The sequence below is a fragment of the Berghia stephanieae genome, chromosome 1 (genome assembly GCF_034508935.2).
Source record: "Berghia stephanieae isolate SIO BIC M18660-M18661 chromosome 1, UCSD_Bste_1.3, whole genome shotgun sequence".
In the NCBI taxonomy this organism is placed as follows: domain Eukaryota; kingdom Metazoa; phylum Mollusca; class Gastropoda; order Nudibranchia; family Aeolidiidae; genus Berghia; species Berghia stephanieae.
The window spans coordinates 57,140,271-57,165,270 of NC_088360.1; the positions used below are offsets into that span (position 1 = coordinate 57,140,271).

Below are 25,000 nucleotides of genomic sequence, written 5' to 3' on the forward strand. Positions count from 1 at the left end.
AGCCGAACAATTTCATCTTCCAAGGCAAAATTTCCAATCTTCACACCACATAATTCAAAGTCTTTACGAAGGTTGCTCTCAATTTGATTGAGTTCATCTTCAATTGTACCAATTTCTTGTTCAATTGATACGACTGCCTGTCTGATGTCATCAATCACAGATGTTGAGATGTCCGTGTATTTGGCAAGAACCTGATAAAAGAAGAAAACAATTTTTGAAATCGCATTCAATTGATTGATGAGACCAACTAGTCATATATTCAAGGCGGTATTTAAAAGTAATCTTTGTTTCGTAACAAAACATAATTGCTCGTATTATGCTAAATTAATATTATTGCAACCTTCAATCTTCCAATAAGCATTGATTGCTGTTGAATATTGTCTCTATAATTCTCATTCATTATATTTTATCATTACCTCAGTCTTAACGTCACTTGCCACCTCCTCTGAGAGAGCTTTCAGGTTTTTGGTGGTCTGCTTAACGGTATTGAAAACTGTGTCCCGAAATTCGACAAGCATCCCGGGTCTCCATTGAAGATCAGTCTGTAAGAGCTGTGGTGTTTTCAGCTGGATGAGTACCTTGATATCATGTTCAGCTCGACCACTTTCTTTCTTTTCCCTTAGAAGTAGCAAAGCTGTTTTGTTTGGAAATCCAGCAGAGTGGCGGAGCTCTTTATCATCATAAGCTGAAATTGTCAGAAAAAATAGTATTAACTCTCTGCATATAATTTCAAAGCAAAATATGATATCATCTAAATCTTCTATATCTTTCCTTAAATGTAATGCGTATTTACATTATTCTTGCGCAATTTCCATTTCTGAGATATTAGGAATAGGTGCATAGATACCACAATGTCTCCATTAATTCTTTGAATAGCTGTTGGTTATAAGAAATATAGAGTAATAGAGATGAATTTCAAACAAGGGTGTTCTACACGTTTGAATTATCTATCAAAAAAATTCAAATAACACAGTGAAGCTTGATACCTTGTTGATCTAAAAGGAAATATTGACAAATTCTTAAAAAGATAACTAAAATTAATAATCTCACCTAAACATAGGAACAAACCTAAATGAAAAGGAAACACAAAAAGTAAAACCAGAAAGAAAACAAGCAGAAGGAATTTTATTGTTTTGAAAAGAAATAAATAAAGAGAGGGAGCGAGAGAGAGAGAGAGAGAAAGAGAGAGAGAGAGAGAGAGAGAGAGAGAGAGAGAGAGAGAGAGAGAGAGAGAGAGAGAGAGAAGTATTTTTTGAAAATAAAACATACTGTAATCCAACTGGACTTTCTTTTCATTTTGATCTACCAACAAGCGAGCTGACATTGCTTTCTGGTTGTCAAGAGTCGTCGTTGCACTCAGCTCCATTGGATTGAGGCGAACGGCACCATTGAGTCCAATATTCTTATAAGGGGTGGCAGCCTAATGAGTTAAGAATTAAGGAGTTTGATTAAAAATTATCAGGTTGCCTCTAAGTCTAGTAAAACTATTTGCAGCAAGCCTTGAAATTTAGGCTCAAACATATGCGTTTATCACCCATAAACTGTTTTTAATCTAACTGTATCAAGAAGTTTAAATATTGAATTTGTTCTCTTTCAGTCGTTTTATTTTTTATTTGTAATACAGCTCAAGACTATAAAGATTTTCTTTTGAGTTGCATCATTTTGTCTTGGTTAAACATTAAAACTAAAAGAAAAATTTTGATAGCCAATTTAGACAAATAATAAAATAACAAATGACGTGTTTTAAAAAAAATTCTTATCACTAGAGCCCCATTTAGACAATGAAAAATCTTTTAAAAATAAATAAACACCCACATAGAGGTTGATTTCCTTCTTTATTCTGTTGATTTCCATGAAAAGATCCATGTTTTTAATCTGTTTGCGTGACGTCAGGTAGTCGATGCCAAGGGAGGTAGTCAAGCGCTTGGAATCCAAGCCCAAATGAGACACCATTTTCACATCAACACGGGATTCGGGATGGGTGACTCCAAGCTGAATGCTTTATGAAACGAAATAATAATGTCAAACTTTGACTAAGCATAGATAAAATATCAAATTATGTGATACTGTATAGAAGGAAGGAAACTGACGTCACTCAGTTTTTTGTTATTGTTTTTAGACAGCCATTTTGGTGATTAGTTCTCACTAAATCAAATTAATCAGATTATAAACGTTCACGGTTACACATAACTTTGTGTATTGGTACGTTTTATTCGGCTGTCGAATGTTGTGAGTATTTTACTTGAACGTATAGCCCCAATTGATACAATGCAGGGGAGGGAGGCACCACCACTGCCGTCATAACGTCTAAAAAGATAAACTTGAGACGGAGAGGCAAAAGATAAATACTCTCATGGTTTGTGAAATAACCACAAACGTGATTGTTATTTGAACTTGTAAATAAATATCAAATAACCCGAATAAATAGGCTCTGTACCGCCAATGAATTAATGTAATACCCAAAAAAGTTTTTAATGCATGCAAGTAACTGTCAAGTAGCCTGCCAGAGATTAGAAAAAATCGTATGAAAGCGAATGGGAAATTTTAATGACCAGCCCACTAATTCCACTAGTCGTCTTGAGATACATTTTATAGGTTTGGACAATATAAACAAACACTTTTTTTTAGACAAAAGGGTTGGGGGTCAAAATTGCTAAATGTTTGCCACCAAGTACAGACTATTGGCAAATATAAACATTAGCCCATGATTTTTTACAGATTGATATAAGACTAACTTCCAAACCATTTTGTTAAAAGTAAGGGTTATTCTATCATCCATTCACGCAATTGATTATTACAAATTAGCAAATCTGCAAGAGCATAATGATGGTACACATAATGATAGGTCATTTAAGAGTTGGGAATTGCCATCTGGCGGCCTTGTTGCCAGCTTCAATTGCACCTACATACAGACTTTATTACCAGAGCGATTTTGATCGTTGATGGCTCAAAGGATTTGCCCCGATCCGTGTTCATTTCCACAATACAGTTGTATAATTATTAAAATAGATGAGTGTCTTTTCGCAATAGCCTCAAATATTTCCGGTTCTCCAATAGTTTTCCCAAATTCAGGTTATTGAAAAAGCCATTAGACTCCTTATCAATTAGTACAACTCCATTTTATTTGGTAGAAATGTCTTATAAAATATATTTAAGAGCCTTTTGTAAATATGGTTGCTTATTGATTAGTGTATTTTATGACAAAAAAAGTATTCTGTTACCTGTAGTTGTACTTGTCCTCAGGGACAGAGAAGAAGCCAAAGGATTTGTCGTTGTTTTCCAACTTAGAGAACAAAGTCAAAATCTTTCTGGAATCGCTTGAATAGAAAATTTGTGTTTGTCCCTCAAGTATGGTGTTGCCTTTATTTATCACCAGTTTGCTGTCAACGTGGGCATTCTGTAAAGATATAAACTTTAATTATCGACATGCTGTTAAACTTAAAGTTTATTTTTAACATGTTTTGAAGACATATGTCGTCATAGAAGTGTCATTGTGGATCTCAAAACAATGGTGAATAATATTTATTTCAAAATTGAGTATCACAATATTTTTCAATTGATAATCTCTCAAATCAATGTTAATAATAGTTATGGGCAAATGCCAATGATTTTACTATTTCAATATAATCATATGTCTTTTTAGAAATATATTTTAACTTGCGCATTTACAGAGTGCGATGTCCACTAAACGACGCTTTACAAGGGTCCCTATTCAACAGTAACACTTATATTTTTTTTCCCGGCAGAGACAACGCTCTTAATGGCCTGGTATTCATTTCAACCCGAGTACGGTTAAAAAAATGTGAGTGAAGAGCCTTTTCCAAGGAGACAATTATGCACTGATCAGAATGGGACCACTAGACAAAATAGCTGTCAACGTTACACATTTATACCTCTAACCATGTGAATGTTTTAGGATTTCAGACTTGTATCACTGTAATCTATTGGATCTATTTTCGGATGTATATTACAACTTACGAACGGTCTTTTTCAAGAAATTCAACGGCTAAAATTAAATAATCCTCTACCTTGGGAAGAATAATAGATACATCAGCTTGTGTATGAGATCCCTTTTGGTATTTAGCCTTTAGTCCAATCCTCTTGCTGGAATCCTTTTCTACATCCCAGCCCAATGTTGATTCAGCTTGACGTTCGTCAGTCTTGTCCCTACATTTTGATTGGAAATAAATATTCCATGATTTATGTCCACACTCTATTGTCTGGCTCTACGTATAATAGTATACTGAGCTTTATAAGATGAGATTGTACTGGACAATGTGCCTGTTTTGAATTGCTGTTTCCACTTAGATTACGGTTTTTATAATTTGTGCTGTGTGAGTGATCAGTGACCTTTTGTGTTCAAGCTATATAAATGGGTTTCATATTTCCAGGAAATCATCTGAACCGATAAACTTTATTCCTTTTCACAGACTTAATAAAACGTTGACTTAAACCTCAATGAAATTACAATATTTATACAGTATGGAGAATATTGAAACACTTATATAGATTTTTATTTAGATCTGTTGAGAAACAATGTAAATTTATTCGTCAAGAATATTTATGCAAAAAATATCATTATTTTATGTAAATGTATGTTGAAATCTCAAAGACCAAGTAATATATTTTTTATATTCTCATTATAAAGTATAATTACTTTCACGTTTATGGTACCCTTCCCCCACCCCAAAACGGACGAATAACGTGTATTTTTAGAATTAGTTTTATATAACATAATTACATAAATTTTCCAGCAAGTCCAATGGTTCTTGTCGGGAATTTGATTTTCAGTTTCCCATCGTAGGATGTTTGTCTTCTGTCGCTTTTGTCTTCCAATTGCAATGCATAAGATAGCTTACTATCCTCATCATCATTCCAATAAAGTTTTCCAGAGCTTGATTGAGCAAAAAATTTGGAGGAAAAAAAGATGATGGTGATAAAGATATCAGGAACTTATCAAAAAGATTAAACATTAATAGGAAGACATCTTCTCATTCTTGAGCATTAGGAAATATTTCTCATCGTTAATGTATTGATAATAATATTAATTATAATGATGAAGATTTTGATGATGATATGATTATAGAGGTCATAAAATACTACAATAGCAATGCACGGTTATAAAGCATTTCAAAGGGAAAAAATAGAGAGGGAAATAAGTGTAAACCTGTTTGGCAAAATTCTTGTTACTGCAGACGTCAGTCCAAGATGAAGTGGCTGGTCTTAATATACTATCTATAAACAATACCTTAGAGGTTTAAGTAGTCTTTAAGAACACTAAGATCCCCGATACTAACATTTTATGTTAATACAGACATTTAGTAGTTGCTTGTGATATTGGACTCGGTTAAAGACTTTACGGAGCATAAGGCCCTTAAGCCCGATCTACGGGACATGAACAAAAGTAGTGTTGTTTAACATCCAAGACCAACGTTGACAGAGGATATCGTGTAATTTCAAACACTCCATATGAGGACTTAAATATAGTGCAAGTCCTGATTTAGGTCCATCGCAGGGAATGTTTCCTCAAATGAACAAGTAGTGCAGTATAAACTGTTCACTGACAAGGATGGCTCTGCGATGGACACCCCAAGGAAAGGAAGCGAGGCTGCCCCAAGGAGACATGGAGATGTACCGTGGAGAGGGACCTAAAGCAGAGAGTCCTATCATTCGAGATGGCCCTAAGAATAGCTGCTGACAGGACCAGATGGAGATCCCTTGCATCGCCTCAAGTGCCAGCAGGCCCGGAGAGGATTGAGTGAGTGAGTGAATGAATATAAACTACTTGTTCATATGAAATTAAAGCACACCTATTACATAACATACCACTGGACGTCGCTTTTGGTTGCAATCACCGAATGCTCGACACCGACAGATCTTGATGGACAAGACAGCCTCAGGCTCACAGATTTGTCCAATTTGTTAGAGGTAGACTCGTCTTTAAAAGTAGCCTTTATAACCAGATTTGCTTCTGGATCATCTCTGTTTTGAGGGGGTGGAGGCGGAAAAATGTAAAGATGGGTAACATTTAATTTGTTAAATACATGCAGGTATATAAAGAGGGATACAATGGTAGCTTGCTATTGGTGTAATAGATAGTCCTTCGGAATAATTAGGCCTATGGAGCCGGGTTTTATCTCGGTTTTTTTAGCATGAAACGGACAATAGCAATAGTCTGCCATCCTTTGGATAGGATGCTGCCAGATCTAACAGGCCCAGTTATCCAATTACTCACGGACATGAAGGTCAGTAAAAAATCGAGACTTGACCCAGAATTTATCTCGGTCCCTTTGTATTTGTATTTGCAGGTGCTCTATCAACTGAACTATCGGTACCTTTTTATTTGTGTATAGAACGAATAATTATAATAACACTTTCATTAATATATACTGTATAAATGCAAAAAAAAAAAAATAGATGAGAGTAACCATTTGCTACTTTGATTAAGTTGTCATCCTTCTTTAATCCCATTCTGATAGTTGAGAGAATTCCCATATGAATTAGAATTATTCTATACAATAATGTGTATGGATATGAAAGACATTGGGATAAAGAAAATAAAGGATTAGAAATCTAATTGAATAATTCAGTTTGTTTAATATCGCCTTTTGTAGATTAAAAGATAACAAGATGAAATTAACAATTTTCAAATTTATACCATTTAAAAGAGAAACATAAGATAAAATGGTTATAATGAAGTGGTTTCCATATTATCTTTTATTTGTACTAATACAAACAACGTGTTATTTTGCGTTTTTGTTATTCGATATTTGGGCAAATATAAATTAATCACCTGTTCCAGTTAAAGTAGAGCTCGTTCTCATTGGATCGTGGGAAGTTTTCTCTGGTGAATGTGTATTCCATGTGCTTGGGTTGATGGACGATGAGAGATGCCTTCATCTCATTCTTGTAGTCAATCTCAATATCGGCGTCAATAATCTGTTGATTTAATGTATGAGATCATTCATAATGTTCACAAAAGTCATAACAAGTTTTAAAAAGACCTTATAGATAATATGAATACCCATAGTAAAGTCCTTTTCTCAGATAATTGAGGCATTGTAGATGGATGGATAGGTAGTTGGATAAGTAGATGGACAGATAGGTTGGTAGAGAGATGAGAAAGTAAATACATCTATATATAGATAGAGAGATAAATATAGGGATCAACAGATTTTTTTTTTTAAATGGATAAATATTTGGAAGGATAGATAAAGAAAAAAATGAGAGAGAGAGATTGAGAGAGAGAGAGAGAGAGAGAGAGAGAGAGAGAGAGAGAGAGAGAGAGAGAGAGAGAGAGAGAGAGAGAGAAAGAGAGAGAGAGAGAGAGAGAGAGAGAGGGTGGGGGGTGATGTAAGGAAATAAAGATGGAGATAGAATTTATTTTTAAAGCTCGAGCTTTTATATAGAGCAATATCCACTAAACGTGAATAAACCGCTTTACAAGTGGTTCCTAGCCAACAGCAACACTTCACATGTAGGACGAGACATGGATGAGACATGGCGCCTGGTTTTTTTTCAGACAGAGACGGCCATGTTAACGGCCATTTTAAACCTGAATACGGTGAGAATATGTCAATAAAGGGCCTCAACTATGCATCGCTGAGAGCGGGACTCGAAACCAGGACCTTCGGATCCGAATGTGGCTGTCTTACCACTAGACCACATAGCTGCACAATAGAGAGAGAGAGAGAGAGAGAGAGAGAGAGAGAGAGAGAGAGAGAGAGAGAGACATAGAGAGGGAGGGGGATTGAGAGAGAAATGAAGAAAGAGATAGTGATAGAGAGAGGTACACGAGTTTTGTTTGCATGGAAAGAATAGTCCTTTGTCTTAATTTGGTAAGGTCTTTTAGTGAATCAGTTACAAAACCGTTTAAACCAGAAAATTCAACACAACGTCAAATAACAAATTCGAATGAACTACCACATAATATTGCTTGCATTACTATTCCCCAACATTATGCGCTGAATTATGCTAATGAATTTATCAACTACGGTACACATTCAGAAAATAACAAACCTCTTCAGACTGTCCAAGTAACTGGATTTTGCCAGTAGATTTTTGATTACTCCCAACCAAATGCAGAACAACTCCTTGAGTTGGAATACCAAGACTGGGGTATTTAATTTCAAAATCCATTTGGTTCTTGCTTTCAAAGCTTAAATCAGATTCTGTTTCCGATTCATATTTGATCTGTTGAGAAATAAATGTTGTGCACATTACATAACGAGTAAGCAGATTATCAAGCTACAGTAGGACTCTGATAGCTGAATTGTTCTTATCTATTTTCCTTAATTACTACAGCGAAAAAGGATTAGACATCACAAAACTTCAGTTTGCTGTGGCCCCTGAGTCCGCTTTTCGCAGAATCTTGCAACGAAAAACTCCATTGCATTACACCAGTGGCGACATCCTATATTAAAATGTGCATTAACGGTTATTGCAGAATATTTGTTTCAATGACAATTAATCCAAAGGTGATTTTAGATTAACTTTTAGAGTGTATGGTTAAAGAGGTAATAAAACAGGACGCAAAAATGGATCTAAATGTTTATGTATTTTTTACCAACCCCCCCCCCCCCCAAATAAACAAAATATACTCCCCCCCCCCTCATAAAAACAATAATCAGATAAATCTTTTCATTGTTTTATAATAAACTATAAAACAAATACTCTTTAAAGACGTACCTGATTTACGTGGTTGACTGCAATTAGAATACGGGTACGTTTAGGCTCATTTGTGGTTTCCATTTCATATTTCATCTTGTTTTCAGATTGGTCGATTCTTGATCTAAGTTGTGCTGTGAATTCTACTTTAGAGGAAAGGTCATACTTGACTGAGACCTTTGCATCAACCTGGTCATAGTCATTGAATTTCAGTAAGAAGCTTGAAGATCCATCGAACAATTCACCATCGACATTGACATTGAGAACTTGCAGCTGTCGAAGAGGAGTTTTGAGGGTAAACTTTGGGTTCTTCAAATTGTTGTGGACGCCAGATAGAGACAACTGTTTGTCTTCATTGATTTCAATCAAGCCTTCGATTTTTGTTTCATCCAGATCCCCAGAAATGACCAACTTTTTGAAATCTTTGAATGGAGCCTTCACTATTATAGAGAAATGTTGAATAGGGCTGATCTGTCCTACAAGGTCTATGCTTGCTTTTACCTCTTTCATGTTTTCCACACTGAAACTACTACTAATGCGGTTATCCTGACCGTCAAGAGTGTATTTGACATTAGTAATTTCATAGCCCTTGATGTTTGTTTTTGTCGTGGAAATTAGTTCAATACGTTGAGTGTTGCTGACAAATAATTCGACACTACTCTCAAACTTCCTAAACTCATGAAGATAAAGTTTTCCTTTGTACTCAGATTTGTAGGAGTCACCGGAGTGGACATATTCTAAACCGTGCTTGTCTCCAAAAATGTCTGTGATCATTACTTGGATCTGAACATCATCTACAAGTTTAGAAAGAAGCTTTCCTTGCATGCTGCGTCCATTGTGTGAAAGTGAAACGTGGATATCAATATTGCTTAAATCTTCCCCTTTTTTACGTAGTGTAGCTGAAAATGTTTTCTTTTGTTCTGTTCCAAAATCAGCTGTCAATGTATTATATATCTCCAAAGTCTGATCCTGTTCTGTGGTTTTGACTTCAACGACGAGTTTTTGAATTTCATTTCCATTTCTGTCTTTGTGCATCTTGGGCAAGAGGTGCAATCCATCTACAGCTTCAAGAATGTGAGAAAGGAGTTTGCCCTGTGTAGTAATTTTGATTAACACACTGCTTCTTTTCACATCAGTTTCAGCCTTGATGTCAATCAGTTTCTCATTTCCATCTGTTAACGTAAGAGCAGTTCCCTTGTCCATTTTACTGTCACCTCTGACAAAATTGCCTTCAATTTTCTCAAGCCCTTCGATTGGTGTTTTAATAGTGAATTTCCCTTTCATGTTGTTGATTCCATCAGCTTTCAAGCTCAAAGTTGCTTTGTATTTCTGTTTTGACCCTAGTTCCAACTCAAAATTAGCTTTAGAAAATATAGCTTTTCTCATGTCAAAGCCAACTCCCGTGTCGAGACTCTGAAATCGAGAACTTGGCATGTAGATTTTGACATTAAGTGATTTTCTCTCATCTTCATTCTGGGATTTTACTTCAACATCTACTACTGTCTTAGCGTCGGTGTTAATACTCAAATGTGACACTCGAATTGTGTTTTTCATAAAATTTGAGGCTACCAAATCGATATTTGTCAGACTCTCAAAAGGCAGTGTCACTTTCATACTAACTTCTGAATTATCAAAAGTGTGTGCTTTGCAAGAACCCGTGAACCCAATAGCAGATGAGGGAGCCCAGCTAATCTGGCCGGAGACAGTCATTGGATATTTGTCAAATTGCAAATTAGATTTCAAATGCAGTGGGGATTCTATATCAATCACAGGTGACATGTACACAATGAGTTCCGCAGATTTATCCTTTTGCTTGTTCTTCAATAAGATGTCGTATCCGATCTTGGAACGGTGTATTTCAAAGACAATCTTACTTTTCAATTGCTTTTGTCCAATTTCATTACCAATTTGTAATCCAATCTTTTTAGCATCTTTCAGTGGTGTTTTCACATCTACAGCAAGCCCATGATGAATCAAATCGCGGTAGAAGCCATTTATGTCAAGGCTGAATTTGTTTTCCATGTTTTTCTGTGCGCTGCTAAATGATGCTTCAATCTGGGTTTTTCTATTCTGAACCTTTTGTGTAAATGAGGCTTGCGCCGATCTTTTGGGTCCCGAAAGAGTAAATTGGCCATTTCTTTCAGTCTTTGATTTTTGAGAGTCGTCTGTGAATTGGAGATCGGCATTGTACTTTTCACCGTCCTTGATAATCTTAGCAGTGGTTTTCAGTTTTTTACCATCATAATAATGATCAACATTCATGACTGTGTGTCGGAATGACTGATAAGGTGTCTTCATTGTGACTTGTGCTTGGATACGTTTTGAGTACCCTTCATTATCTTTAGTTCCCTTAATTGTTATTTCACTCATGTCGTTGTCCACCTTGGCTTTCAACTGAGTCTTGATTTTAGAATCCAGTTTATGATCAAGTTCTACATCGATTCTCTCATAATTTTTGAAGGGAGTCTTCACTTTCAGAGTCACTTTAGCCTCATCCAATGAAATGGGCAAACTCGCTGAAAATCTTGAAGCAATCTTTTTGCTAGTTCCATCGAAATTGATTATTCCACTTGACTTAAGTTGTGAATCCGATTTTTCAAAATTTATGTTTGAGCTGAGTTTTTCATAATTTTTGAAAGGCGTGCTGAGTTTGACATTACCCTTTACCAAAAGAGAATCGGACTCGGATTTTTGTGTAAAATGACTGGTCAGGCGCACTTCAGGTACTGGTTTTTCTTCCGAGTTTACATCCCAGTTAACCAAAGCTTCAGTATTGAGTCTGTCGCTGACTTTGGTGAAGTCCAACTGAGCTTTTATTTTGCGAGTAGGGTGAGCAAGTTCCAGATTCCATCTTCCAGCTTGGTATTCTTCAAGTTTTGATAAGACATCAACAGAATATAGCTCGTTGTAATTCTCATTCAGTGTCCCTCTGATGTAGAAGTCTGTTGGTCTTTTCAAGTCAGCTGATACATCGAGTCTCAAAGGATTGACGAAATATGGACTTTCAATGATACCATTTATATCATGCCGGGCATTTGTTTTCTTGTAGACCGTGACTAAGGAGTGTTTTTCTTGTTGATCTATTGTGACGGATACAGACCCATCAATCTGTCTCTTAGATTTTTGCACCAATTCGGATTTCAAATTGTATTTCTTTCCACTTGCTTCCAAGTCGCCAAGAGCAGTGATGTCAAACAGAGATTTACCCTTATTTTGAATGCTTATGTCGACACTAATGTCATTTTTAACAAAAGGAAATAACTGTAGTCTCAATTCAGAGTCAAACTTTTTCAAGCTGTGTAGATGATCAAATTCAATCTTGATGTCCACGTTCTGAGGAATAAAAATCATCGGAATGGTTAAACTTCATTAAAGAGCATTTTTACCTATTTTATATTATGTGCATCACGAGAAAGTCAGCAGTCGACATTTTAAGAGTCGCGCACATAAATACACACATGCAGTGTTATGTTTACTCATACTCAAATAAAGTTTAACAATAATATGTGATGTAAATCTTATGAATTTTAAAGTCTTTTTACGATTTTGTGTAATTATATCAAATTTGGACATAAACATGCAAAGTCTGTGGTCGAGCAAATAGTGATACAGGACTGCGTTAACAAGATCGCACCATAATGGAAAAGACAGCAGTAAAAGTTATGGTAAATAATTCATAATTAATTTCTCTTTTTTTACCTTTTCTGGCATTTTGACTTTAAGATCAGCAAATATCTCGACCTGTGTCAGCTTTTTGATATCCGAGTAGAAGGTAGCAGTGGCTTGAATATCAGATTGTTTTCTTCTGTTGTTATTTTGATTGTCCACGAACTGAATATCCAATTTAGCAGTGGTCTTCTTCTTACTTGTTATCTCCAGAGTACTTGCAGTGTTATACTCAGGCATGGACTTAAATTTCATAGTTCTGAAAAGTTGAATAACAGTTTATTACATTTAATCAATAAAACAATCCGGTGTATTTGATATATTTTTATATTACCAAAAACAATTAAGTCAAACGGATCACTGCTTGACATCAATTGTAATGTCATTGCCAACTTAAAAATAGATTTAAAAGAAGCTAGGAGCTTTGCTGTTTTCAATATACAAATACAGTCGTCTATAACATGTATTATTTGCAAGGCTATATGTGTTTTATGATTAACATTTCACTGTAATTTTCCGTCATTTTGATAATCAATCATGGTGCAATTCAATTCTAAGAAAATGTATGCATCTGTCTGTCACTCACTCACTCGATCAGTCAATTAATAAATCAATCAGTCAATCAATCTATCGATCTGTCTATTTATCTATCCATCCATCTATCTATCTATTTATCCATTTATATATCTATCTATCTATCTATCTATCTATTTATCTATCTATCTATCTATCTATCTATCTATCTATGTGTTTATACATCTATCTATCTATGTGTCTATATATCTAGGACAGATGTTTATCTGTATTTCTACTTATCTATTCATCTGTCTATAATTTCTTCTACTATTTGATTCTTACACAACCAGCACCCTCTCAAGAGAGCCATCAAACTTTTGATAACAAATAAAAGACTAACCAACTCACAAAACAAATAAACAAACACATCACACATATGCACGCACGCAGACAAATTACACTTCCTCTCTTTTAAAATCTCTCAACTCCTCTCTGCAAGATTACACAGTGCAATGCCTCAGGCAGACTGATTTTTGTGGGAAGGTTTTTTTTGCCTACTTTTATTTACTCTTTGTATTGCACTGATCCATTCACATCTTTTCAGACTTTAATCAGTAAGGTGCCGTAATCTGGAAAAGCGTGTATTAAGCATTTGGTCATAAAACCCGTCCTTCAAATGTCAATCGATTTAAATGACTCTCATCTTTGCAAACAATCTCACACCTGGGATTTTGCGATGTCCAAGGTTTGAGAGTAGCTGCCAAGTTGAGGGTCATTTAAACCGATCGATATAGGAAGGGTGGGTTTTCACGCCAAATAGTTTAAAACATGTTTTTCGAGAGTACGGCAGTTTTCTGATTAATCAGGGTAGTTGGTGAATCCCATGCCAGAATGAAAGCATAATGTTACTTTCATTTCTCAACACTGACACCATTATAAAACGACGCATTTATCTAGTTGCCTATAATCTTATTGGAAAACATTATTTTGTGGTTTTAATTGGAAGAATGATTTTTTTTTAAAATCTGGTAAATTTAAGTCACTTCAGACTGGTATCTTCCATATTCAGATAAAGTGTGGAGCAGGCACATATATCAATAATGATCGGAAATATAGGTTATGGAGAATTGCCAGACACCCTATAATTATCATCCTTATTGATACAAGTGCCCCCCCCCCCCCGCCCACACACATACTTTCTCTGACACCGTGATATTTATATTCTCTGTTTTCGTTTGGCACTTCTCCTTACCCTATTTCTCATCATAAGTTATACAGGTTCCCGCTCTACCCTTTCTCTGGCATTGCGATATGTTTATTCTCTGCTTTTGTCTGACACTTCTCCATACCCTATAATTTTATCTTTCATATTGTGTCAATCTTGAATGTTATGGCCCATATATAGCGGTTGTTTAGATACTGTATAATATTTCACCGTCGCCATACCCTTTCATTTTGTATTGGCTGTAGGTTTTTTTGCTCTTGTCTTGCATCTTTCCTGTAACAGTAATGGTATCTTTTATAGAATCAGTCTTGTACTGGACTTTCATGTCTATTTTCTTGCTCTTTTTACCCACGTCAACACGTCCATTCAATTTGGCAGAAACCAAAGGACATTTAAGCTCTGCAGTAACTGGATATCTGTTTCCCTTCTGAGTCACGGCAACTGTGTAGAAAATAAAAAGCATATCAATAAAATGGAACAGAAATATCTGTCTTTGTTTCTATTCCTAAAGTAAAAACTTTAATTATTCAAAGACAAACTTTCAGATGTTTAATTTCTTAAATCTCATTATCTGTTTTTCTTTTGCTTGTCTGCATTTGTTAGGACAAGGAAAAACTCTAAGGTTGATGTGAGATACCAGGGTATAGGATAGAAGGTAATAAACAAAAAATGAATATTATAACAACTTTGAGATCCCTAATAGTAGCCGACAAGACGTGCCACATATTTTTCTGCCGTCTGTCTGGATGCCACGTGATGGATACATGTTTTAACTGTGTTTGTTGTTGGTTGAAGAAGGGGTTTGAGTCCGAAACGTTCTGTGTGTTGGTATTTTGTTATATTTATTTTTATTTAATAATATTTACAGTCCACAGCTTCTAGCAGCTTAGTATCATATATAGAATAGAAATACATAACATGTTCATTGAAGACTAGGAGCAATACATCATTAATAATTCGAATTACAAATTATTTTTATCTGGCGTATTCACGGCTTTTTAGATATTTATTTTACATTAACACACGCTCTCCAATTATTCACTTAATTTTAAATCAATTTTTAAAATCTCTTTATATCATTGTTTCGACGTTTGCTCAGCAAAAAGGCAATTTCATACTAGATTTATACTTCACGTTTTGTCAAGTTCAACGATGCCATAATATGTGGTTTATAAAAAATCTTAACCACATGGAATCGTTTTCGTATGCTAACTATACTATCTCTTTTTGTCATCCCAAAGAAATTACCATCGAGGGTGAAAGGTTGCTCCATATTGATCAAAGCGGTGTAGAAAGTCAGATTTCCATTCAGTACCATTGGTTTAGGCTGGTAGTTTCCATATAATTCCCATGATAAGATCTGTCCCTTTGGCACCTCAATCAAAATTCCTGGGTTCATCAATATGTCTTGACTCTTTCGGCTGGGTAGTTTATGGGTTGTGCCAATTCTTAATCTGTAAGGTTTATCTCCTTTTTGTCCAACAGAAACATCGATCTTCTTTTCTTCAGAATTGTTGATGAGCTGACCTAATGGAATATTATTGTTTAATCAGAAACTAGTATTATTAGATAACAAAAGTTAAAACTAATGATTTTATTATGGAAAAACATAGTTTTAAGGCAAACATTTCTCTAAATCCATACAACAGTGTATAAAGACGAAGTAAAGAACAATCTGCTGATCAAAACTTCGATTGTTTAAGAATAAAGGCAACTTCTATTCGTATCATTTTATTAACATTACAGCTATTCTGCTGTACACTCTCAAAACACTGGTTCTTATTTTGACCAGATGACGTTTTCTTAATCTAGCAATAGGATAATATGGCCAAACTTTATATTCTTAAATTTTCTGGTTCAAGTCGTTAGTGAGACCTTGTGATCATGTGGTATAACATTCGTTTCTGACAGACGGTCTCTGGTTCAAGTCCCAGTCCTGGTGTGGGCGTTAAAAAATTAACTCCCTAGAGGATACTCTTTTATTGCATTCAGTCATCACATTGATGTGTAAAATGACAACCTGGTTAGTAAAGATGTTGTCTCTGCTGAAAAAAATATATGTGAGAACCCCTTACAAGAGTCGTGTCTTGTCCTAAATGTTAAGTATTGGCCGGCTGTGTGGTCTTGTGGTATGATACTCGCTTTCGGATCGGAAGATCCTGGGTTCGAGCCTCGCTCGGCATATAGTTGAGTCCTTGGAAAAGGCTCTTTACTCACATCCTCTCACCGTACTCAGGTACAAAAAAATTGTGATATTGCCTGACAGGCGTCATGTCTCGTTCTACATGTCACGTGTCAGGGACCCCTTGTAAAGCGCTTTGAGCACATAAAGTGGATATAGCGCTATATAAAAAAGCTCAAGTTTTTTGGGGTTTTATTTTTCAAAGCTCAAAGCGTTATTGTCTTTGTATAAACAACTTTGGGTGCATTTAATGGATAATGCGGTATCTATAAACGACGGTCCCTTTTATTGAAAATATTTTTTTTGGCTGGGGGGGGGGGGGGGGGGGGGCAGTTGAAGAGTCTATTTCATTCCTTTGATAAATAATGTAAAATTCTAAAATCAAAATGAGATGGTTTAAAAAAAATGAATACACGGAAGTTATTTCTATTCCTATCTTATTTGTACTTTTAAGCTGTGGCGAATGGAATGTTTTGATTACTATAATATAAGGGCACGTTATCCCAGTCAAAATTTATTCAAATCGTTAAGATAGTAACAACAATATAAAGCAAATACAAACATTGATATTGACGACATGACAATAAAATAAAACTATGGCGCAAGAATCTGTTTGAAAATAACTCACTTTGGATTGTGTACACTTTCTTCTTCAAATCTTGGACTTCCAATTTAGCTAGAATGTCTTTCATGTAGGACACAGTGCCTTTCAGAAGCGCGATTCTTTCTCTGCCATTTCCAATCTCCACAAAAGGCATGAATTCAATGCCCTGACTGCTTTCTTGTATTTTCACCTCTGACGTCAATTTGTATTGCTTGTCATCATCCACAACTACATTTGCGGTAAGACTTGCAATGTCCTTGTTCTTAGCTGCTTTTCCTAAATGCAGAAATAGATATAATAATATAGCAATAGAATCGATGCCAACGTGTGTCAACATATTTTTCATTAAAATCTTTATTATTTTTATCTTAAATCTAAATGGATTTCATGAAGTGGAAATTTAATCATAACCCCGAAGGACCCTTTTCATTTCTTTTCGTGGAACATGATAAATAATTAATTGATAATTTCACGTACAGAATATAAACCCACTGCAATCAAAAGCTATTGCTAAATTCTTTGATAAAAATGATAAAGATATCTTTTTTTCTTAAATCGTTTTAGTAAATCCAGTTTAAGCAAATTCAAAGAAGATGTGTTTATTCTTGAAACAAAAATTATTCAACTATACAGAGTGGTTTAAATCAATTGCATTTTTCTAACCGTTCAGAACAACTTTCTTCCAAGGTGAAATTAGGACAACATCCACATGTGGATTTTTATGGATTCCAATTGTGACATCAGTTGAAATGTGACGATCAACTTGAGATCCTGGAGTGTCCAATTGCAGTTGTGCCTCGAGTTTTTTGGAGTTCTGTAATGAAAATTAAAAAGCATATATCTTTTCCAGTTATAGATCAGTAACCGCCTCGTTTCGAACCAACGATTAAACTAACAAAGTCACAGAAAAGTATATCTTAATCTTAATCTTAAACTATTTAGGAAACGGAGAGAGAGAGAGAGAGAGAGAGAGAGAGAGAGAGAGAGAGAGAGAGAGAGAGAGAGAGAGGGAAAGTGAGAGTAGAAGAGAGAGAGAAAGAAAGAGAGAGAGAATGAGAGAGAGAAAGAGAGAGATAGATACATAGATAGATAGATATATAGATAGAGAGAGAGAGAGATAGAGAGAGAGATATATATATATATATAGAGAGAGAGAGAGAGGCTTAAATATGGAAGATACTATTACCCTTATCCATTTGGCAAAAATCTTGTAGCTTCTCTGGGTGTCCTTCTTCATCATGACGACAGAGGCCTTGACAGGTCCGGTCAGAGGGAAGTAGGGGGCATCCTCGACCAAGGATGCATTTGGATACTGGAGGTCTCCACACAATTGAATGCCTGTCACTTTGGAAAATTGGTCACCTTGATTGATTGAGAGAAAAAATGAATTGAAGATAATATTAGGAGTTATCCTTTGTAAGAAACTAATTCTATCTTATAGCTGTTATTATTGTCAATGCATATGCTCCGTGCTGCTGTGGTGGAGTGGTGGAATTGTAGTGTGTCCTGCTCACGTTGACTACGTAGAAGATGAGAGGTCTATAAAGTGATATATTTTACTAGTAGGTATCTCTTATTTAACGGATTGCATCACAAATTATAAGAAATATAACGTAGAAATGCTTAAATTATTTTTTTTTGGAATGCAACTTTCGCTAACGTTAAAAGCAAAGACTTATAGACAATATGTGTTAAAAGCATCTTGGATATTAAATTACCTGTGCAACCCTGAATCTCTCGTCTATTTTCTTTTATCATTTCTTGTTCCTTTTCAAAGTTGTCATGAACAACGAAAAATTGGGACCTGTGAAAAATGTTTTTAATAAAAATAAATAATGCATTCGTTTTCTTGAAATTATTAATATGATTTCAAAATTTTTAAAGCAGATCATATTTATTATTTTCCTAACATAAAATATCTTGCTTTGGTGACATTCTTACAATGCTGTAATATGATTGTATTCTAAGATCAAGATAATATATTGCCAAGGTAATTACGTCAATGTTAAATACTGGATGTCACCACTCCGATACCCAGTATCAATGCATAGAGAATAAATTGTTATGTTTTTGTTTCTCACCTTGCGTCAAAAATTTCTTGTTTTTCCTCTGGAGATTCAATTTCAAAATCGACAATTTGCCTCTTTTTGATCATCAAGTTGGTTTTAATGTTGACACTTGAGTGCAATGTATTGCGCATTCGAACTCCTTGTTTGTAGAGCATAGCATCAACCATCATTGAACCAGTAACCTCAAGACCGGCACTTGAATCAAATGAGAAATCCCAAAATAAAAGATGTGTTAAAAGAGAGAAGCAGGAAATAATATAACTGGAACATAATTCTTTTCCCTTAAATGTTTAAATTTACAGTTAACACAAAATTTTGTTAATTTAAGTAAGCTCAAATTCAAAAAGGTGAGTAGGCATTTATATTATTGTCACAACACTCACACTCAAGAGGTAGAGTTAAAATTATATGTTCACGTAGCTCCAGATAGTAAATACTAATTTAACATAATTTTTAAAAAATCATGAGTGCAGTGATTTCACCGAAATTATTGCTTTTTAAACACTCTACAGTGTTTTACGAATTAGATCATTTATATAATTTTCGGTCAATAATGAAATTAAACTATGTATTACAATATTCTTAAAATATATGGCACTGCTTCAGTTATTTGGCTTGACTGAAAAAGGGTCAAAAGGTTTATACAGTATATTTTGGTAAAAATATAATACTAATCGTAAAAAAAAACAAACGGAGAGCGGGGTACCTGGCAGCAATATTGCTTGTGACTATAATAGGTTTTGATCGGGACAAAATACCACTGAAGTCAATCGCTCCTTTAGTTTCTGCGTCAACAGTCATTGAGGAATTCATGGTCATGTTTACAGGCAATCCTGTTGGCAAAGAGAAAAATTCGTTAAAACAAAACATGCTGATTTTAAAACTCTATAGACATTTTAACAGTGCTAAACTTCTCTGAGATATTTTCCCAGATGGCGTTTTCGGTATTTTTTCTCTTTGTTGTCGGTATTGTGACTTAGCCAGGATAAGGACCAGATAAGTTAAATGAACTCATCTGTCAACCGCAAGCTTTATTGAGCTTTATATAGCGCAATATCCACAAAATGTGCTCAAAGCGCTTAAGAAGGGGTCCCTGGTCAACAGCAACATTTAACATGTAGGACGGGACATGCCGCCTGTTAGGCGATATTACAATTTTTCGGACAAAGACAACGCTGTTAACGGCCAGGTACTCATTTTACACCTGAGTACGGTGATAGAAAGTGAGTAAAGAGCCTTTTCCAAGGACTCAACTATGTGCCGAGCGCGAGGCTCGAACCAATGACCTTCCGATCCGAAAGCGGGTGTCATACCACAAGACCACACAGCCGCACTTAAGCTTATTCATAATTACTTTAAATGATAGCTACAAGTTCATTACTAGATACGGTGATTAAATTTTTCGGAAGAGCTAGTGAAGCTGGCACTTATTTGATAATAACATGAAATGAAGTGAGTAGAAAAGTGGCAGAATAATAACTTCGCGTGAGTGGATGACGTCAATTGTAGAGCGTCCCTCTAGTGGCCAGTCGGAGTTGCCGTGACATTCGAGTCATGGGTTCAAATCATCAGCGCCTCAAATATTTTTCTTAATCATCTATTGTCTTCTGGCACATTTTTAATCACTTTGTTTTGTGTTAAATCTTTTGGCAACCTACGCTGCAGTTTACTCACCAATAACTGTGGGTATGATCAAAGATTGATCCATTAGCTGCTGGGAGTGGGTGTATTTTAAGTCGTATTTCTGGGACAGGTTTTCAAGCAGTTTTTCGAAGTTCAGGTGAGACTTGACCTTTTCGTATTCTTGGGTTCCTTTCACTTGCTTGAAGAAGAGCTCATTGCCAAAAAGACGAGCGTAGATAAATGCCTCCAAGTCTTCGGGCATATCCTTTTAATTCGAGAAAGAACATGGGACAAATAACAAAGCGATTTGTTTATTAACAGTATCATGCGATTTAAATTAGATCAATCAAACAATCCTTTAATTAAACGGATTCGGTTTTGACAAAAGATAAATTTAAGCACCCATTGTGATGTCTATCATAATATCCTTATATGAGTTCGTATTGAAAATCTACCGGCTATTAATCAGCAGTCGATGATTATATGACAAAGTAATTTAGGACGTGTTCTAAAATCATACTCAACTACTTTCATTTTTTAATGATAAGCTGCAGAGTGAGAGTAATACCTGGTCCTACTGTCTGGCTGAGATGATTGCATAAACTGTAATAAATTATGGGTAATAATCCAGTTATTGACCACTCAGTCCTACTAGATTAGAATTTTACCTTGTTTTGGGTGAAATATCCTTCAGTGCCAAAGTATTTTTGTACAAAGCGGTCCAATCCATCCATACGAGCGCCTGCCTCAAAAAAGTTGATAGAATTTCCAAACATCTCAACAGTCAAGTTGACCCTCAAAGCACGCGGTACCATGGAACTATCTGACCAGATGAGATCGCCATTAGCTACGTATCCAAGGTTGAGTTTGTTCAATAAGGTGGACGCTTCATGAGATCTGGACGTCTTGAAACCACCGTCTTCAAAAGACCTCAGTTTTAGGCTGTTAAGAAAGATTGTATGATATAATCAAACGTTTTGATTATTTAAAAAAACATATATTGCTCGTCATATTTAAGTTGCCATCCAATAATGGTCCATATCTTATAAATTCCTTTATCAATTAAAATAAACAATTTCTGGAAGAACAACCCTTTGCGTAATTTGTATTCAAAGCTTATTGAAAAATATTAAGTCCTTTGTGGGTTCCAAAGGTTTAAAATTTGCACTCTACAAAATTAAAGTTTATAAGCTTTGTCATTTTGACTATTTTATTTTTGATGTAAATTCGCTCATTGGCTAACAATCAGCACCCCTGAAAGATGCGAGACAGAGATGACGTTTAAAAACTACTCAATTACGTCACTTAGGCCTATGAAAAGAAAACGGGGCAAAGAAATAGTCATTCATCGCAAAGCTATAGTGAAGAAACTGAGAGAGTCACAACGAAATCAAGCTATAGGCAGGGTATGACGAACGATTGGAGATATTGCCGTCAATAATCTTATAGAACCCCCCCCCCCCTCCAAAAAAACTGGCACCGTTACAGATGTTCCTGGGTGTGGCAGAAGAAATAAGACCAGATCAAGATGACCGCGAGATAATCGGCCGCCCAAGGAAGAATCCTTTGCAAACATCAGAGAGATAGCGAATAACTTCGAAGTGTCCTCCTACATTTCGGCGACGGCTGAAAAACGGTGGATTGAAGTGCAGTCGACTACGTCAGAACTCTTCTGACAAAAGAACATGCCAATAGCCGACTGAGTGCTGTTCACAGATTCACAGACGAGAGTCATTTCAAACTGTCATTTGCTGACGGCAGAGTGCGGATCTAGCGAGGAGAGTAGTGAGGGGCGCTTTACTCACAGATGCGTCAAAGCAGTTCAACGATGTGGAGGATTGGTCGTGGTTTGGGTAGGATCAGCTCTAACCATCGAACAGAACTTGACTTTGTCGACAGTAGAACAACAGCACAAGTCCACATATTGACACAATTCTGAGACCGCACATTTTGCACTTTTTCACAACAGAGAAGTTAGTTTGTTGCATCAGGGCAACAAAAGGCTTCATGTGGCGAGGTTGGCGACGGACCTCCTCGAGGAGCACAACATCAAAACCATTAATTGACCTGCCATGTCTCCCAATGAGCACATGTGGGACGAATTTGGGAGACTATCGAACTATCCAGTAACTGAGACAAGCGCTGGGAGCAGAGTAGGTTGCGATAACCCAGCAACAATTTGTGCACTCACACACTCCATGCGACGCCGGACAAAAGCATACATAGAGTCAGCTGATGCTCACACAAAATACTGAATAAATAGATTAGAAAACAAGCCGGCCGGATTTTGGATTTACTTTATGTATTCGCTTGGTTTAAAATTTCGTCATCAAATTTTTTCGACCCTCTGTTTATTTCTTTGGGTGTTCCATTCACAATAGTTTCTTCGATTTTTAAAGTGTTTCCCGTTGTTACAGAGGTTTCCACCTTTTATTTGAAACCATTTTCGCCATATTTGAGCCGCTTATTCATTTTAGGAATAAAGCAGTATCGGGTGGCAACTTAATTGTGACGCATAGTATAGATTCTAAAAAATGAACCGGGAAATTTCGTTATTGTTGAAAGGCCGATTGATAAGCACCTATTGGTAAAGAAAATATTTATTGGTAAAGCTTCGTTTTTCTATGAAAGTAGATAACTAGTGCTAATTCATATTAGTTGTTACCATCTAAAAAAAAGAAAGAGAAAAGAAACAAGACAAAACAAAAAAATTCAAAAACAACAAAAAAACACAAAACACTAACCTCTCACGATAAAGTACTAATAGAATATAAATATCGACAAGAACCATCAACAATAAAATACCGTTTAACAGCTTCGGCAATGTCTTGCTTATGTGGATCGGAAGTTTGCTTCAAGCTTTCCAAGTTTGTATAAATGAATGTTCCAACTTGCTCATCTTCTTCTTTTTCAAGCAAATCAGAAATCTTTTCCAACATTGAATCTCTTGGGCATCGCATCAGGGAAAGGAATGACATGATTCTCAACTCTGAATCGGCATTTTTGTTTTCTAGATTTTCCATAAGAATCCCATTTTCCTGTAATACCGAGGTAAAAATCATAATATATCGTCAAATTATGTTCTCAATGATATCTGCGGGTTAATAGGCTACATTAAATATATATTGTCGGCACACAAAACAATGAGTAGCTTAAATAAGTTGGTACATTGGAGAAGAGGGGAAATATTAATCTTAGGGCTATCTGCCCATTGTCATGGGAATGCTTTGTCAAATCTGTCATTCTTTTATATCATGACAACTTCGGTTTGAATCAATATTCAATCTATAAGTCACATTAAGATTTTACAAGGAATACACTTTTGACTTATTGGTCTGTATTGAGATGGATCGCATTGATCATCCTTTTTGAATACTGGCGTAACATTTGCAAATGTCCAATATCAGAGAGTACCACTAGAAAGAGATTTGTTATATAAATAGCAGACAGGAAATATTATTTCCTTTGCAAATTCCTTTAATATACGTTGATGTATTACAGTCAGGTCCCATACTTTTATTTGTATCAAGTTTCACTAATTTATTTTGAACATCAACCTCATTCACCAAAATATCATTCAAAAAAGAGTTAATAACTCGGCTATGAAAAATAGGCAAATTATCAACATTTTTTGTGCAAATGCATTTGAAAAAATGTATTAAAAACATCAGCTTTTACTTTATCATTATCCGTTTTACAGCCGTCAGGGGTAGTCAGTTTCCCAATACCGTTTTAACTTGAAGTTTACCATTAACATACCCCCAAAACCCTTTTACATTTGACTTACTGTCAGACGCATTCATTTTTATCAAATCATTGAATATTTTGTTTCATAAGATGTTTTGTCATATTTCTGTGCGTAGCACAGGCATGAACATTTTCTTTACATTTAAACATAAATTTAAAAAAAATATAATCTACGTTTTTGTTTACAAAATGTTTTATCTCACGAGTCATCCATAGAGGTTTATTTGTTTCTTAGATACTTTAAGAGGGATAAAACATGGCTCAATCTCCTATTGTGTATGAGTATATCATCATAATCATCATCATCATCATCATCATCATCATCATCATCATCATCATCATCATCATCATCATATATTATTATTATTATATTATTTTATTATTATTATTATTATATTATATTATTATTATTATTTATTATTATTATTATTATTATTATATATTATTATTATTATTTTATTATTATTATTATTATTATTATTATTATTATTATTATTATTATTATTATTTATTATTATTATTATTTATATTAATTATTTATTATTATTATTATTATTATTTTAAAATTATTATTGTTATTATTATTATTATTATTATTATTGTTATTATTATTATTATTATTATTATTATTATTATTATTATTATTATTATTATATATTATTATTATTATATTATTATTATATTATTATTATTATTATTAT

The 25,000-nt window shown here is 35.0% G+C and overlaps 1 protein-coding gene across 1 annotated transcript in view; it reads right to left on the reverse strand.

Annotated features, from left to right (window-relative positions):
• LOC144978151 (uncharacterized) overlaps window positions 1-25,000 on the reverse strand; it is a 43,121-nt gene that overhangs the window by 5,880 nt on the left and 12,241 nt on the right. Inside the window, exons 13-35 of the mRNA XM_078923828.1 lie at window positions 23,358-23,590; window positions 21,221-21,494; window positions 20,604-20,817; window positions 19,636-19,762; window positions 18,942-19,124; window positions 18,579-18,664; window positions 18,047-18,222; window positions 17,524-17,674; window positions 16,885-17,136; window positions 15,323-15,601; window positions 14,296-14,515; window positions 12,367-12,592; window positions 8,689-12,000; window positions 8,020-8,193; window positions 6,794-6,939; window positions 5,827-5,982; window positions 4,742-4,894; window positions 4,029-4,167; window positions 3,222-3,397; window positions 1,816-1,999; window positions 1,270-1,420; window positions 417-685; window positions 1-191 (exon numbers count right to left, since the gene is read on the reverse strand). The exon at window positions 1-191 is cut by the window's left edge and continues 24 nt beyond it. Of these exons, the coding sequence (XP_078779954.1) occupies window positions 1-191; window positions 417-685; window positions 1,270-1,420; window positions 1,816-1,999; window positions 3,222-3,397; window positions 4,029-4,167; window positions 4,742-4,894; window positions 5,827-5,982; window positions 6,794-6,939; window positions 8,020-8,193; window positions 8,689-12,000; window positions 12,367-12,592; window positions 14,296-14,515; window positions 15,323-15,601; window positions 16,885-17,136; window positions 17,524-17,674; window positions 18,047-18,222; window positions 18,579-18,664; window positions 18,942-19,124; window positions 19,636-19,762; window positions 20,604-20,817; window positions 21,221-21,494; window positions 23,358-23,590 (7,472 nt within the window). The remainder of the gene's footprint in view (window positions 192-416; window positions 686-1,269; window positions 1,421-1,815; window positions 2,000-3,221; window positions 3,398-4,028; window positions 4,168-4,741; window positions 4,895-5,826; window positions 5,983-6,793; window positions 6,940-8,019; window positions 8,194-8,688; window positions 12,001-12,366; window positions 12,593-14,295; window positions 14,516-15,322; window positions 15,602-16,884; window positions 17,137-17,523; window positions 17,675-18,046; window positions 18,223-18,578; window positions 18,665-18,941; window positions 19,125-19,635; window positions 19,763-20,603; window positions 20,818-21,220; window positions 21,495-23,357; window positions 23,591-25,000) is intronic.